Genomic DNA, 16,286 nt, shown 5'->3' on the forward strand with positions numbered 1-16,286 from the left:
CAAAACTTTTTCATTTTACATCTCTACTGTGTTACTTTGATTTAAGAACAGAGGTTTTTATTTAACCTTTACTCAATTTTGTTTTGATTCATGAATAGTATTACTTGAAATTATCTTCACTGCCTTTTGGTATTAGATTCGCTTAACTTATATTTTATTTGACACACAGCTCCTTTAGTGGAAAGGATCCTGATGATTTCAGCTTATTTCCCTGGGAGGTTTCCTTTGATCTTTGTGTTTGCCTCTATTTCATTGCCTGCAATGTGTATCTGCTTTCCGGTATTACTTTGTGTTTCTTTGGTTTTCCTTGACTTCCAGTTTTCTGGTATCGCAAGTACTGGCATGTGCTTGCAGTGTCACCTGGGGTTTACCTGCCCCGATTTGAACTTGTATTCAGTTTTGCTTCAGGTATGCTATGTGTTTCTGTTTTCCTCCGGAAAACATAGGATATGGGAGTGTGATGGGGAATGAAAAACAGATGCACTTTTCAAAATAGACATTTTCAGCTTTCCAACCTCATGACCTTTCCCATTTTGCTGTGAGAGAATCCTATGGGGATGCCCTAGTCCTGCCTTAACTGACTGAAAGTGAATTTTGAATTTTGTGGCAGTTTAACCCACCCTAGCCAGGCTGTACTTCCAGCATTTCATCCCATGTAATATGTATTCAAGAGTTGCAAGAGATGCCTCAGTACTTTCTGGAACTCTCAGTTTATTGTCCATAGCATATGTCAAGAGGGCAGTGCACCAATTGTGCAGCCAATTGCCCTGATGTTTTACTGGTACCCATGACTCCATCTGCTCAGTCACCAAACATTTATCTTGTATCTTGTATGTATGAGATACTGGGAACACAAAAATACAATAAACAGTTACTGTTTTCAGAGAACTCACATTCTGGTGGGTGAACAAGTTGCATAAAACCATTGCGCTCAGGAAAACATTATGATGGAGTATTGCATAGGGTTAGAAATAGCCAAGTAAAGGCCAGGCATGGTAACTTATGCCTATAATTCCAGGACTTTGGGAGGCCAAGGCAAGCAGGTTACTTGAGGTCGGGAGTTCGAGACTAGCCTGGCCAACATGGCAAAAACCCTTCTCTACTAAAAATACAAAAATTACCTGGTTGTCATGGCAAGCACCTGTAATCATAGTTACTCAGGAGGCTAAGGCATGGGAATTGCTTGAACCCAGGAGGTGGAGGTTGCACTGAGCTGAGATCACACCACTGCACTCCAACCTGGATGACAGAGTAAGACCCTGTCTCATAAATAAATAAATAAATAAATAAATAAATAAATAAATAAAATAAAGAGAGAGAGAGCCAAGTAGAGAAATGGGAAAGGAATGTTCTAGGCAGGAAACGGGCAGATGAGAGAGAGCATAGTGCATTGGGAACTTGGTATAGTTCAGCACATCTTGAGGCTGTGTGTGTAGATGGGCTGAAGAAGAAGTCTGGAACTAGAGTGTGGGCAGTGCTGAACCCCAATCTCTGCAGAGATAGGGCTCAAGGGAGCATGGTCCCAGCACACTTTCCTTGGATTTTATCCTGTAGGAGACTTAAATGCTATTTAGAGGACCAGTGACCTAGACTTGGAGTTGAGTGGAGTCTCTTCTATGGAGGTTTAATCCATTCGTGGAGCTTTTCTAAGAATCTGGTCTGCGTTGTTTAGATTTTCACCAAGAAATGGACTCCTCAGGCATCAAGAGACCTTCCCAGTGGTTTGCTACAGGGGCTAATGATGTAGAAATAGTATGGGTAGTTTTTTTTTTTTTTTTTTTCAAAGATCGCAACCTCTCTTATTGTGGGCATTTGTTGTTTATGCAGAAGAGCAGAAACACTGAAATTAGATAACCAGAAAAACCTACTAGAAAATACACTCCTAGAAAAAGAAGCTTTAGCGTACTGTTGGTGGGAATGTAGATTGGTAGACCCATTATAAAACAGTATGGAAGTTCCTAAATAAATTAAAAATAGAACTACCGTACAACTCAGCAGTTCTTCTTCTGGTTACACACCCAACCCAAAGTAGATGAAATCACCACCTTGTAAATATATCTGTACTCCCATGTTCATTGCATCTTTATCATAATAGCCAAGATATGGAAAAAACTTAAACGCCCATCAAAGGATGAATGGGTAAAGAAAATGTGGTATAGATACACATACAATGGAATATTGTTTAGCCTTTAAAAAGGAGACCCCGCCGTTTGCCATAATATGGATGGACCTAGAGGACATTATACTAAGTGAAATAAACCAGACATAGAAAGAAAAATATTGCATGATCCCACTTATATGTGGAATCTGAAAAAGAAAGGTCAAATTTACAGAGATAGAAGATAAAACAATGGTTGCAATGGGATTGGGGGGGTGGGGAGATGTAACTCAAATGATATAAAGTAGCAGATATGTAAGATAAAAACATCTAGAGATGTAACATATAGCATGGGGACTGTAGTTAATAAAATTGTATTAGAGATTTTTGTTAAATAAGTGGATTGTAGCTGCCCTTTGCTGTCACTCTCTTTTGCGCTGTCTCTGTCTCTCACACACACACACACACACAACTGTGTCAGATGGTAGGTATGATAATTTGCATCACTGTAGTAACCATTTTACCACCTGTTATGTATCCCATAATATCATGTTGTAAACTTCAAATATACATGAGATTTATTTAAGAAAAAGAAAATACACTCCTGATTTAAAACTATGTATCTTCATTTAAAATAAACTTGCTAGTGTTTCTATTTTAGCCACTGCTTCAGTTTTCTGAGTACTGATTGGTCACCCTTCGAGATCACTCCCCAGTCCAACTCCTTGCTAGCCTGACTTCTGTAAAGAATGTGCAGTCAGCAAGAGAATTTCAAAATTTCAGTTGTACTTCCCAACTGTATTTGAGTGTTATTTCCAAACTGAATTTGAGAAGTTGGTTTAAATTTGTCCCAAAAATGCTCTTGTGTTTAAATTTGTCCCCTTTGAAATGTGTGCTCTGCTGGGCTCTGGTGAGAAGGTGCTGTCTTCATTTAAGTTTAGGAAGATATGAGGAATTGATGATTGAAATACTAAATGTCTCTGATGAACCAGGCACGGTGGCTCAAGCCCGCAATCCCAGCACTTTGGGAAGCCGAGGTGGGTGGATCACTAGAGGCCAGGAATACAAGACCAGCCTGGCCAACATGGTGAGACCTGGTCTCTCCTAAAAATACAAAATTAGCTGAGTGTGGTGGCACGCACCTGTGGTCTCCACTACTTAGGACGCTGAGGCAGGGGAATCACTTGAACCCAGGAGATGGAGGTTGCAATAAGCCAAGATTGTGCCACTGCACTTCAACCTGGGTGACGGAGCAAGAATCTGCCTCAAAAATAAATAAATTTCTGCGATGAATCTAATCATTAGAGAAATGAATTATTTCTTTATAATGTAAACTCCAATTTGTAGGCTATCACGATTATATTTTACCATCTAGTCTGTACATCTAGCCTGTGAAAAAACAGACATTATATATTGTTAGCAAGCATTCGTTCATTCTATTAATTCCCTAAGAAAAAGTTCCTGGCTTCTGATTGAATTTGAAGCCCTTAGAAAACTTGTATTCCTAGTCTCAATAGAAATGGAATGAAAGAAATGTCATACGTTTTCTCTTCTGAGTGTGAAGTTGGGGAAAGGATCAAATACTAATGAATAGCACTTGTTCCAGAATGCACATGTGTCTTTCATCGATTTGCCAAGATTCAGTCCAAGAGTTCCCTATGTGTGTGAAGGAGAAACATCTGATACTTAAAGTAGAAACAATAAAACATTAAAAATATATTTCCTGTGAGACTGAGTTGATTTGGAGAAAGAGAAGTTTTGATCATCAGGAGGGATATAAATGTGGCTCTAGCATGTGTGTCAAATGAGAAAACTTTTTGGGAAGAGCTTCATAAACTGTAAAGTGACATGAAATAAGGGAGAAAATAGATATTCCTGCTTATTGGATGGTTGAACATTAGCAAATGAAATGAAAGTAGTTGTTTTTGGTTTATATAGATTAAAATCAATGTCCAAGTTGGATCATAGACTGAACAGATATGCATACTTACCTGTCTGTCTCATGTGCAAAACAGTAGAGTCATAATGTGATCTCCGCAGTCACAAATTTCCCTGCTTTTCTCCCACTTTCCATTTCAGTCAGGTGCCCCACATGAAGCCCTAGGCATGTAGGTCATGGGGATTGGTTCCTGACTGTAGAGGAACTCTTTAAAATTTCCACGTGCTGGAAATAATACAGTGGGGAAATAGCATATGAATTTTCTGCATTTTGCTTGCCCATTATCTGTGGCCCTGGCTCTTGGTCATGTATTTCATCCCCTGTGGCCAGATTTGCTACTTCTTACTGCCTGATCCTTCCCCCTAGTATTTCTGATATGCCCATGCTACTTTTTTTTTTTTTTTTTTGTAATTAGAAACAGGGTTTTGCTCTGTCCTCTAGGCTGGAGTGCAGTGGCACAATCCTAGCTCACTGCACCTCTGACTCCTGAGCTCAAAGGATCTTCCTGCCTCAGCCTGTGGAATCACTGGGAGGACAGGCATCCTCCATCATGCCTGGCTAGTATTTTTTGTTTTGTTTTGATTTTTGCAGAGATGGGTCTTGCTCTGTTATTCAGGCTGGTTTTGAACTCCTGGCCTCAAGTGATTCTCCCATCTCAGCCTTCTGAGTTGCTGGGATTACAGGCATGGAACCACTGTGCCTATATTTTTCATTCTCGTCCTGGGTCTTATTCTTGTGCCATACCTCACCCGTGTGCATTAAACTTGTCTACTGTTCTGTCAAGTTCTTACCTTGCTCCTGTCTAACTATCCCTACGATTGTGTACATTCAACCTGTTGACCTCCCTACCTGGCAGGGAATCTCCATACCTGCCTGTTTGTTCAGACCCACATAGAGAATTTGTGCTCTCTGAGACCCAGACAGTCATTCACACTTACTTTCTTGTGTTTCTGTATCTTCAAATCATGTTGGGGACACATTGAGTCAGTTTTATATATATCTATTTGTTGGAAAATATATATGTGCTCATTCAGCAATTTAATCAGCACCAAGATATGGCTATTTATGATATTTAGTGTGGCTTATTACTTAGGATGTCTAGTGTAAAACTACATATGAGAACTCCTTATGGATTGATGGTATTGTCTAAGGGTCAGTATTAGAATACACTAGTTCAGGAAAAACCAAAGGCAATGCCATTTTAAGTCTTTACAAAATGTTACATGCATTGATCCAATAAGTATTTCCAGAATATCCTCTGCAGTGGAATAATGACAATTTCTTTCATTGTACTTGAGTAATGGATCTTCATATTAAATATTGATTTATACAACATGGGCAGTAGTATTCACTGAGGAAAATTGCGATTTGCTGTGAGCTGACTCTTCAGTCATGGGATAATTTGCATCTACAAGCTAGTCTTAGGGATAGGGATACATAAGTGGAAATAGCATCTCTTGTCTACCTGCCAGTTGTATGTTCTGAATTGCTTTCATCTTATCAAAGAACTGCCCAAAGTCATGGAGTTCTTGTCAGGAAGCTACATAAGTATCTGCACTGTACATGCCTTTCTTTTCTTTTCGTCTTGTTTTGGGGGATGGCTCACACGTGTTCATGTGCACACAAACACGTACCATATGGATTTTGTGCCATGAGAATAATTATTAAAGACTCTATAATTTGGGGAAGAAATTATTTTCTTTTCCCTCCCTGACAATTCTGCTTATATTTGTGGTTTGAATTATAGTTACAACTCGGAGAGTTTATCCTAAGAGAGCTAAAATGAGAAACAAATCTGAGGGAACAAAATGGAAGTTGCAATTCAAATCTAAATGTAGGAGTAAATGGGCTAGATTATTCTGAAGTAAAATAGCAGAAATTCTAAAATCTAAAGCTATCTAGTTGTATTTAAACCATATTATGGTTTAACTCAGTTCTGTCGGAACATTTGCAAACTAATTTTTTCTAGAGAAAAAGCAGTTGGCTTCAAAATCTACTGATTTTCTTGGTTTGTGAGGCTAATCAAGTTTAACTGGTGGATAATTACAAATACAACTAATGTTGTGTGTTTTTTTAATATTTAGGAACTGCAGATTCCCCAAAATATTTTAGAGGAGTTCTTTTTTTTCTTTTTTTTTTTCTTTTTTGAGACTGAGTTTCACTGTTGTCGCCCAGGCTGGAGTGCAATGGTGCAATCTCAGCTCACTGCAACCTCTGCCTCCTGGGTTCCAGCAATACTCCTCAGCCTCGTGAGTAACTGGGATAACAGGCGCCCACCACTATGCCCCACTAATTTTGTATTTTAGTAGAGGTGGGATTTCACTATGTTGACCAGGCTGGTCTCAAACTCCTGACCTTAACTGATCCGCCTGCCCCAGCCTCCCAAAGTGCTGGGAGTACAGGCACGAGCCACCGCACCCAGCCTAGAAGTTCTTATTTGAGACAACTAAGTCAAATATATCAATGAAATGCTGAAATGTAATGTCTGCATATGTAGTTTAAAAAGTACAAAGTACATATGTTTCCTTTTGCAGTTAACAGGCAATAAAGAATCTTTAATCCATTAATATTTTATTTAAGGAATATTATAAACCTGGTTATTTATATTTAGGGAAGAAAATGGTTAAAGATCTCTTGGAATTAATTGTATTTTCAACTAAATCTTTCATATGTCGATGGCAGCATTGCTTATTCTAATAGTGATGGTGGGAGGTGTTTTTCAGGCAGCGTTGTACACAATGACTTTGAAGATTGTTAGGTGCCATCATTAGGAGGCTATTGTTACTCAGTGGGAATGTGGTTGAAGTCACATTAGGAGATGTGATATTGAACATAGGCTTGAAATTTTTCATGCAAGATAAGGTGACTAAATAATTGCCCTTGGATAAAATAGGTTGGTATCGGCAATGGGAAAAAGAAACAAAAATTAAACAGGCACACACACACACACACACACACACACAATGCACATGCACACACTCTCTCCCCCCAAGGACCTGTCAGATGCTAAAATGACTCTCACAATAAATCTAAAAGTCATTGCTTCAGAAATGATGCTACTTTATTTGAGCTTGCTTTTCCAAAAGTAGATGAATTGCTGTCTCTATAATTTCTTCCAGAGATGTTTTAGCATACTTCATCAACCACCTACAGACTTCTAGTTGGATGTTTACCACACATATGCACACAAATTAATGACAACTAGAGTAACCTCTATGAGCCTAACAAGCCTGACTGGCACATATCCCGTGCATTTAAACTCATTTTTCTTTACCTTTCCCTCTTTCTCACTTCTACTGCCCCAACCGGGAAGGGTTGACTGCCTCCTTTTCAAATTTCAGATCCAGTCTTACTCCTAGAAGCTTCTCTGCTCACCATACCATAGTGTGCTTACACATTTCTGAATTCACAGTGGTTATTTTGAAATTAATCTCACACTGTTTTGTCATTTCTTCTGTAATAATTTGGGTTTAGTATAGTCAGGAGTTTGGGTTCTGAAGTCAGATTTTTGGCATTAAATTCTGGCTCCCCCTTGTTTCTGATATTTGACCAAGTTACTTAATCTGCTAACCTTCAGCTCCTTCGTTGGTGAAAAGAAGATTGTGGTGGCGATTACGCCAACTAAAGCATGCGACATGCTAAGGAACATTGTAAGGAAGCAAACTGAACATCCCAAATTGCCCGAAACTAAGAGTGTTCCTGAAAAGCAGATTTAAGAGCTAAACTAATAAAATCTTGAGCTAATGGGGTTGTAAACATTTAACTTATATTATTAAATTTTTATTGTATGCAGATTCTGTATTCCTGGGGAAGTAGAGTCTTATGTTACTTCTTTCCCCCACTAACTTTCACAGGGGTACACACCTGAGTGCTTAAATACTTTTACGTAGGTTGCGTTTTCTTATAAAGATTTACAGGTTGCACAGTATGAATGTGCTTAATGTCAAACAACTGTACACTTAACAATGATTAAAATGATACATTTATGGTATGTATATTTCACCACAATAAATAGATTTGCAATCTTAAAGTAATAATGGCAATAATTGTTTTATTACTGTCAGTAGTATATATTACTGTAGTATGGTCAGCAGTAAGCAGGATATAGTATATACTGTAAACAGGTTATATTATAGGAATAGAAATAAAATTTAGCTAAAACTGGAAAATTAAAACAAAGATAATATGAGAGTCTAGAAGAAGAGAATTGATTATTAGGATCCTAGCATTGGCTTGACAGAGAATTTTTGATTTTGCAAAGATGTTTTAGGTTGCACACTTCCTCTTTCCTCTCAGCTGATGACCATCAAGTCCTGCTCTGCTCCGCCCCAAAGAAATGGGGTCCGCTCCCCCTTGCTGCTTTGTGGCACTGGCTTTCCCAGGAGTGTTGCATGCTAACCTCCAAATTATACTACAATGAGCTTTTTCTTGACTTGGATTTCTTCCTGCAGTCCCAGGCTGCTTTCTGAGGCCCAGGTTCAAACATTTGCCTCCACAGATATTGGAAACAAGGCACTGGGGGAAAAGAGGGAATTGGGGAACAGTGTGTTTAAAATAGAGCCACATATGTCCCTGAATTCCTGTCAAATGGGGCAAATGAAGCCAGCCAGTTCAGTAGGGCTGCATTGTGGCTGCTCATTTGAAAAAAATAAGACATCAGCCAGGCACAGTGGCTCATGCCTGTAATGCCAGCATTTTGGGAGGCCAAGGTGGATTGATGGCTTGAGCCCAGGAGTTTGAGAACAGTCTGGGCAATGTGGAAAAACCCCATCTCTACGAAAAACACAGAAACACTAGCTGGGTGTGGTAGCATGCGCCCGTAGTCCCAGCGACTTGGGAGGCTGTGGGTGGGAAGATCACTTGAGCCTGGGAGATGGAGGCTGCAGTGACCTGAGATGGCATCTCCAGCCTGGGTGACAGAGCCAGATCCTGTGTCGAAAAAAAGAAAAATAAGACACCATTATGCAATTTCCTTTACCGCCACCCTAGATTCTGATTTATTGTAATTGGTGTGGGGGACCTGAACGTAGTACATTTGAAAAGATCCCAGGCGATTTTCATATGCAGTCAGGGTTGAAAACACTGCAAGTAACTGATTCTTCCTCTGTCTTCAGTCCTTAATCTCCTGTCCTTCCTTTCCAGAGTTTGTTGCTCCTGCCGAAACTGAAGATTTAGTATATAAAACAGTAATTTTTTTTTTTATTTTTAAATGATTCCCAAAGCTTGAGCTTAATTATTTTGTATCATGACGATTAGGCATGTCTTTAAAACTTGGTGGTTTTAACTCAATTATAGAACACTTCATTTTTATATTGAAGTCTGTGTATTCTTAGTTTATTACGCAGTAAGCCTGTTTCTTAGGCAGTTCCTTATTCAGAGCTTATAATTAAGAAACTGCAAACTAAAGTCTAGAGGCAATCTGGCTTGCTTCTGTATCCTGCAGGGAAGGAAAAGGGGTTTCTATAGTGCTAAGAATCCTTTCAGATTACAAAACAGCATCTTGTTTCTAGATTATGTATAAGCTTTGTGGATGTAGCTCCCACTTATGGCTTGTGATCAAATGTGAATAGGACTTGAGGCTTTGACATGAAACTCTCAGTGACACGTGTAAAAGCAATTTGAGCAGAAAGGTCCATGCGATGGCCCTGTGTTATAACCAAGCAGCACAGCCACCTTACTCATGGACTAGACAGGATTTTTTTTTTTTTTTTTTTTTTGAGACGAAATTATTTTGCTCTTGTCTCCCAGGCTGGAGTGAAATGGCACGATCTCAGCTCACTGCAACCTCCTCTTCCCAGGTGCAAGCAATTCTCCTGTCTCAGCCTCGTGAGTAGCTGGGATTATAGGTGCCCACCACCACGCCTTTTGTATTTTTAGTAAACATGGGGTTTCACCATGTTGGCCAGGCTGGTCTCAAACTCCTGAGCTGAAGCAATCTACCTGCCTCAGTCTCCCAAAGTGCTGGGATTACAGGCGTGAGCTACTGTGCCCGGCCAGGACTAGACAGGATTTAACTAGGCTCTAGTTCATTATTTAATACTTTTTTCAAAACTAGCAGATATTCATACTTTCTCTTTTAGCAATTCCTCTCTGATTGTCTCAATAGGGGTTCTTTGTCCTAAAAAGAAAAACAAAACCTCATTAAGTTCTTTGACATGCGTTAGCTGATAAAACAGTAGTCAAGTATTAGAAAACATGACAATAATTGCATTGTATCCTAGACTCTTTATTGGGAAATTTCTGAATGGTGATTTTCTCCCTTTTTCTGTTTTTTTTCAAAAAGTAAGCCCATAAAAAAAAACTCAGATTATTTTCTCTTTTCACATTACATCTATAGTTAGTCCATAAAGTACTATTTTTTCTTTCTCCTTTCTTTCTTTCTTTCTTTCTTTTTCTTTCTTTCTTTCTTTCTTTTCTTTCTCTTTCTTTCTCTCTCTCTCTCTTCCTCCCTCCCTCCCTCCCTCCCTTCCTTCCTCCCTTCCTTCCTTCCTTCTTTTTCTTTGTATTCAGAATTTGGCCATCGACTGTATCTCTATAGTCATTGAGGGGCCTTCAAAACCTTCCCCTTATCTTTGATGACTTGAAACCTTAACTGTGGCTTCCCTACACACATGATTTTTCTGCTGCCTTCCTGTTCAATCTCTCAGCCTCTGTTGTATTTTGTTCTGTAAAGTGGGAATGGTATCTGTTTTAGATCATTGTCGCAGTAATTAAATGACAACATACAAAGCACCATGCACACCACGGACGCTTAATCATATTCTCTTCTTTCACGCACTCTGCGTACATCCCCCACAGTGAAGTTCCTTTTGAGTACTCTTCAACCGTTATTGTGGGTACATTTCTTCCTTTCATTTACTCTAATCTTTGTGTATTTACATGTGTTTCCTCTTTTTTACAGTTTTAGATTTGGTAAGCCTCTTAAAATGTTCTTAGCAGGGTGCAGTGGCTCACGCCCGTAATCCCAGTGCTTTGGGAGTCTGAGACAAGAGGATTGCTTGAGACTGGGAATTTGAGACCAGGTTGGGCAATGTAGCAAGAGCCTGTCTGTAGGAAAAAAAAAATTAGCTGGGCATAGTGGCATATGTTCTGCTACATGGGAGGCTGAGGCAGGAGGATCACTTGAGTCCAGGAGTTTGAGGCTAAAGTGAGCTGTGATCACACCACCACTCTACAGCCAGGGTGACAGAGTGAAACCCCATCTCCAAAAACAAAACAAAACAAAAAAACTTTTCTTCTTCCCTTTCCATCTTCTCCTTTATGATCTTCACATGCATTCACTTCTTTATCTTGGTTTTATCTCTTTCCATTTTAATAATAAACATTAAACAGAAAATGTTAGTATAGGCTATCTGTGGAAGTACTTTATTGTACAGTAGAAGAGATATTTTGATATTATAAATATTGTAGAATATTCCAAATAGAGCCTGAAATGCTAAGAGCTTTAGTCAGCTTCTAGATCTTTGGTCAATAAATCTTACCAATGTGAAATGAAAGTTGAGTCACACTTGTGTGTATTTTCCTTGACTTAGTATAACTAAAACTATTATTTGTGGCCTTAATGTTGTTGAAATAAAACAACCTGTCAAACTCAAACTCTTTGGTTAGAAAAGCCATTGTCCCCCATCTGTAGCAATGCTAATGGTACCTGATTACTAGTTTAATAAACAGGGCACTACGCTTTTACTCTTTGATTAAAAAGCCCTTGTTTGTTGCCAAATTAACCTAACATCTTGCTTTTTTAAAAATCCTTTGATTCCACCTGTTCATGGAAGAAATCTCATACATGGAATAGCTATCTTTCAACCAAATTCTCAGTGAACCCAATGTAAAGCCATTGCTTTAGATTTCCTTTTCCTCGTTTTACCTAAGTTTCCAAAAAAGGCATTCATGTAGCATAACAATAGAAAAGCAGTGTTTATGCAAAGTCTTCTTAAATTGCCATTTGCTTTTACTAAGTTGGTTTCTTTAGGCTTTCAATTATGTTTGTCTTTTTTTCTTTTTTTTGAGACAGAGTTTCACTCTGTTGCCCAGGCTGGAGTGCATGCAGTGGCATGATCTCGGTTCATTGCAACCTCCTCCTCCCAGGTTCAAGTGATTCTCCTGCCTCAGCCTCCTACAAGTAGCTGGAATTACAGGCACACGCCACCACGCCCAGCTTATTTTTTGTGTTTTTAGTAGAGCTGGGGTTTCACCATGTTGGCCAGGCTGGTCTCAAATTCCTGACCTCCAGTGATCTGCCCGCCTCAGCCTCCCACAGTGCTGGGATTACAGACGTGAGCCATCAGTTATGGTTTCTTATAACCCCATAGGAGTTCCCTAAAAACTCTTTTATTGTACCAAGTATAAGGTAGATAAGTAGGTTTTATAATCTCAAAGAAACTTTTTAATAAGTAATTCAGCCAGAGGGCAAATGAGAATAATCATTACAGGCATGAAGATAAACTGCAAGGGCTAGATAGATGGTTATATTTACTGGAAAGTTTCTCATTCTAAACTCTCTTCCTTGCTCTCTCCAACATATACATGTTTAGGACTAATACATTACTTTCTTTTCTTGCTGTATTTGACAGTAGCACAGGTTCCCTTTGAAAGTCAGATATAAGTAAGGAATAGGCATAAATATACCTTTTGTGTGTGTGTGTGTGTGTATATACACATATACATATATATATATAAAATTTGAGATAAGGTCGCTGTCTGTCACCCAGGCTGGAGTGTAGTGGTGAGATCACATGGCAGCCTTTACCTCCCAGGTACAAGCACTCCTCCCACCTCAGCCTTCCAAGTAGCTGGGATCACAGGCATGTACCACCACACACAGCTATTATTTTAATTATTATTGTTTTTAGTAGAGATAGAGTCTTGCTGTGTTGCTCAGGCTGGTCTCAGACTTCTAGGTTCAAGCAGTCCTCCTGGTTTGGCCTTCCAAAGTGCTGGGATTACAGACGTCAGCCACCATACCCAGCATACTTATTTTTTGAAAGCCAAAAGGAGAGAACATTGTTCAGCAACATTCTTGAATTGTCAGTACTTAACGGGCACTAAGCTGGGACTGTGATGTATAAACTAGGTGAACCTAAATGTATTACAGAGTATGAGATAGCCTATTTTCCCAAGTTTTTCAGTGTCCATTCCTGAAAGTTTTTCCTAAACATTTAAAGATGGCTGTGCTTACCTCTACACATCAAAACTTAAAGTTCATAGTTAAATGGTGTAACAATGAATTCGAATTTAATTTTTATAAATTTACACAGATGTTTATATTTAATCTTTAAAACTTTACAAATAGATTCAAGTAGTAATTAATGAAGTCATGAGTTGTTTAAATGGTTAAAAACTAGTGCAAGACTAACAGTCTGGGATATGCAGCCTGAATAATTTAATTGGAAATAACCCTAAGTAGCCAGTGACATTTTGTTAATTGGGTAAAAGGCCAGGTGCCCAGGCCCATCCGTGCTCCAGGAGAGCAATTGTTTCTGTCACCCCTTTTCTTCCTGGCATGCCTTGAACATAGTGGATAGTAATAATTATTGTTACCATTTGTGAAGGCTTACTGTGTGCCAGGAAATGCAGTGTGCTCTGTGCACACATTAACTGATAAATATTTGCTGAGAGGAGAGGCAGTGAATGAATAAATGGTCAGTGCTTCCAGATTCTAATACATAGAAAAGCCTCCTTACTTAGCTAATTAAGAGGGCCTGGAGATCTATGGGAATTTCATTCTTTTTTCTTCGTGAGTGGATTTTGACAATATCCTTAATATCTCTTGACATCAAATATTTAAATTTTGTTGATAAAGTTAAAAAGTGTTCTTTTCTGAAGTATTTGATATTTAATGATGTTTTAATGACTACAAAATGCTATAATTCAAGTGGAGATCTTGGCTATTTCTTTTTGGTCCCCTATCTGGACATTAAGCATAATTTGTAATAACTTTTAGATAAATTCACTCAAGAACTATTTTAAAAAATCCCCTTTCAATCTGATATAATTATCATCTGGAGAACATATTCAATGATTTGTAATTTTCTGATGATTAAACTTATTTAAAGTATTGATGATCTCACTTATCATTAAAGTGAATTTTCTACTTATAAAATATTAATTATTCATAACACCCAGAATTAAATCTTATTTCTTTTACTATAAAAACTGTTCTGAATAAATCAACCCATTATAATTACTTTATATACTCAATATGATTAAACAAAAATGGCAAACTATTATGTATTTTATAGCACATATGACATATAAATTTTACTAATGTAGCATATAAATTATTCAAAAGACAATGAAGGGCATGCTATGAAAATACCCTCATTTATAACTCATGTTTCTGGCTACAGGTAACTTAAATACATTCACAGAGAAACACACAAGCTTATGTCTGCTGATTCTGTGGGATTTTAAAATCTAGCTTCTATGTTGGCTTATCTAGAATTTTGAGCTCTTCAAAACATGAACTATTCCTTTTGAGTGTCATAATTAGTGGTTTGGAGAGCACAAACTAAATGAATACTATTTTGATATTTTCTTAATATAGAACAATAATATTTATGAAATTCTTTAAGTGGTTTGGTTTCTTGGGCTTTTGTAACATATTTAGCTGACTTATTTAGTCCTGATAAGTCAGCTGAATATCACTTATTCATAAAATAAAGACTTCATATATTCTAAGTAAATGTTTCTTTAAAGGGTGTAGACTTTTTAACTACTGACAAACATATGTTGCTAAACATACGTTATGTTTCCATCTTTGTAAAAGTAACATTTAGCTGTATGTCTTGAAATATTGACAGTATCTGTTATATGAGAAATACCCTGTGAAAATATTTATACTCTGTCATTAAATTCCTTTAAAATTCTTATTTTTCTTTTGGAAAATGCCTAAAAGGATCACATGGTCAAATAAAAACATGATTTCATTAAGGGAGTATGAAAAATTTTTGTTTATGTTTTTAACATAGCATCTGCAATAGAGCAACAAGAATGTTTAAAGTATGTTTAACTGCATGCCAAACTGAGTTTCTTTATGTTTCCCTAATTACTAAGATTTCTACTAATCTAGATATCACTTACAACACTGCAACCCAAATTTCACAACACTGAAAAGGCATTTTGTTTCAGAAGCTTCTAGCAGAGCATAACGTCACTCTGAGGGCTTGGGATGGGTGCTTCGAGGCTAGCTTTAAGGAATCTTTGTGTGTGTGTATGTTTAACATGCAGCACCTGTTCTTCCCGGAGCCTATCAGCAAAGCCATTCCCAAGGCTATGGCTACATGCATCAGACCAGTGTGTCATCCATGAGATCAATGCAGCATTCACCAAATCTAGTAAGTGTCCATTTGATACGTTCCTCCTTATCTGGTCTTCCCATTTCACCTCAAGCGTGTAAATACCTGTGGAATAGAGATGAACTGAATATTGGGTATTTTCATTCAAAGATAAATGATGATGTGTTGCCATTTATACAACTCTTTTGAAGGAAGCACAAAACTTACAGAGGTAAACTGTTGAGAAAGGAAGGCAATAATAAGCATTATATAAAATATTAAGACATCCAAAGAATCTACCAGTACAATATCCTAGTTGTTACTTCATGATTGGTGCTAGCTGATTATGATCTTTATTCAGGCCTTAGGAGCACAGGTATTGATGGTTGTATTTACAAGTTCATCTTAAAATGAACACAAAAGCCTAAATTATGTGGCCAAAATGTATCTTCAAATCCCCCATTGGAAATCTTGAGGAACTGGTTCATATATTCAGTGTAAAATTTGGAAGCAGTGTTCAACATTTGCTAGTTATACTTGGCTTCTCATGCAGAAATTTCTTCTACAAGCCCTTGACATAGTCTCTTGGTCTTTGCCTCAACACCTAGAAAACTCTTCTACACTGTCCGGTAACTTGAATTGCTCTAAAATTCTTTGGGTCCCAGCCAATGTCCTCAGTCTGTGAATATACTCGATTTTGAGATTGTCTGATGTTAATGTTAGCTAAATACTTAGCCGTAAACAAAAACAAATATAGGAAAACTCATTATAATCATAATGTAATAAGTACCATTGAGTACGTACCTTAGCATTCAGAACACTTATATGCTCAATTTCTCCCACAGTGATACAGAAACCTATATAGTGAATATATTGTGGGTTTTTTTCTTTCATTTGTTTTACATATTTTTAAGAGGAAATAAACACTTTTAGCATCTACTTCAGAAAAATGCATTGCCAGGAGAGATTTGGA

The 16,286-nt window shown here is 37.8% G+C and overlaps 1 protein-coding gene across 2 annotated transcripts in view; it reads left to right on the top strand.

The window, feature by feature from the left end:
• NEBL (nebulette) overlaps positions 1–16,286 on the top strand; it is a 384,316-nt gene that overhangs the window by 361,721 nt on the left and 6,309 nt on the right. For both annotated transcript variants that reach the window (XM_023223239.1, XM_023223238.1), the window contains one exon: positions 15,267–15,373. In XM_023223239.1, coding sequence (XP_023079007.1) covers positions 15,267–15,373 — 107 coding nt within the window. The remainder of the gene's footprint in view (positions 1–15,266; positions 15,374–16,286) is intronic.

Source organism: Piliocolobus tephrosceles, chromosome 9, assembly GCF_002776525.5.
Source record: "Piliocolobus tephrosceles isolate RC106 chromosome 9, ASM277652v3, whole genome shotgun sequence".
Lineage (NCBI taxonomy): Eukaryota > Metazoa > Chordata > Mammalia > Primates > Cercopithecidae > Piliocolobus > Piliocolobus tephrosceles.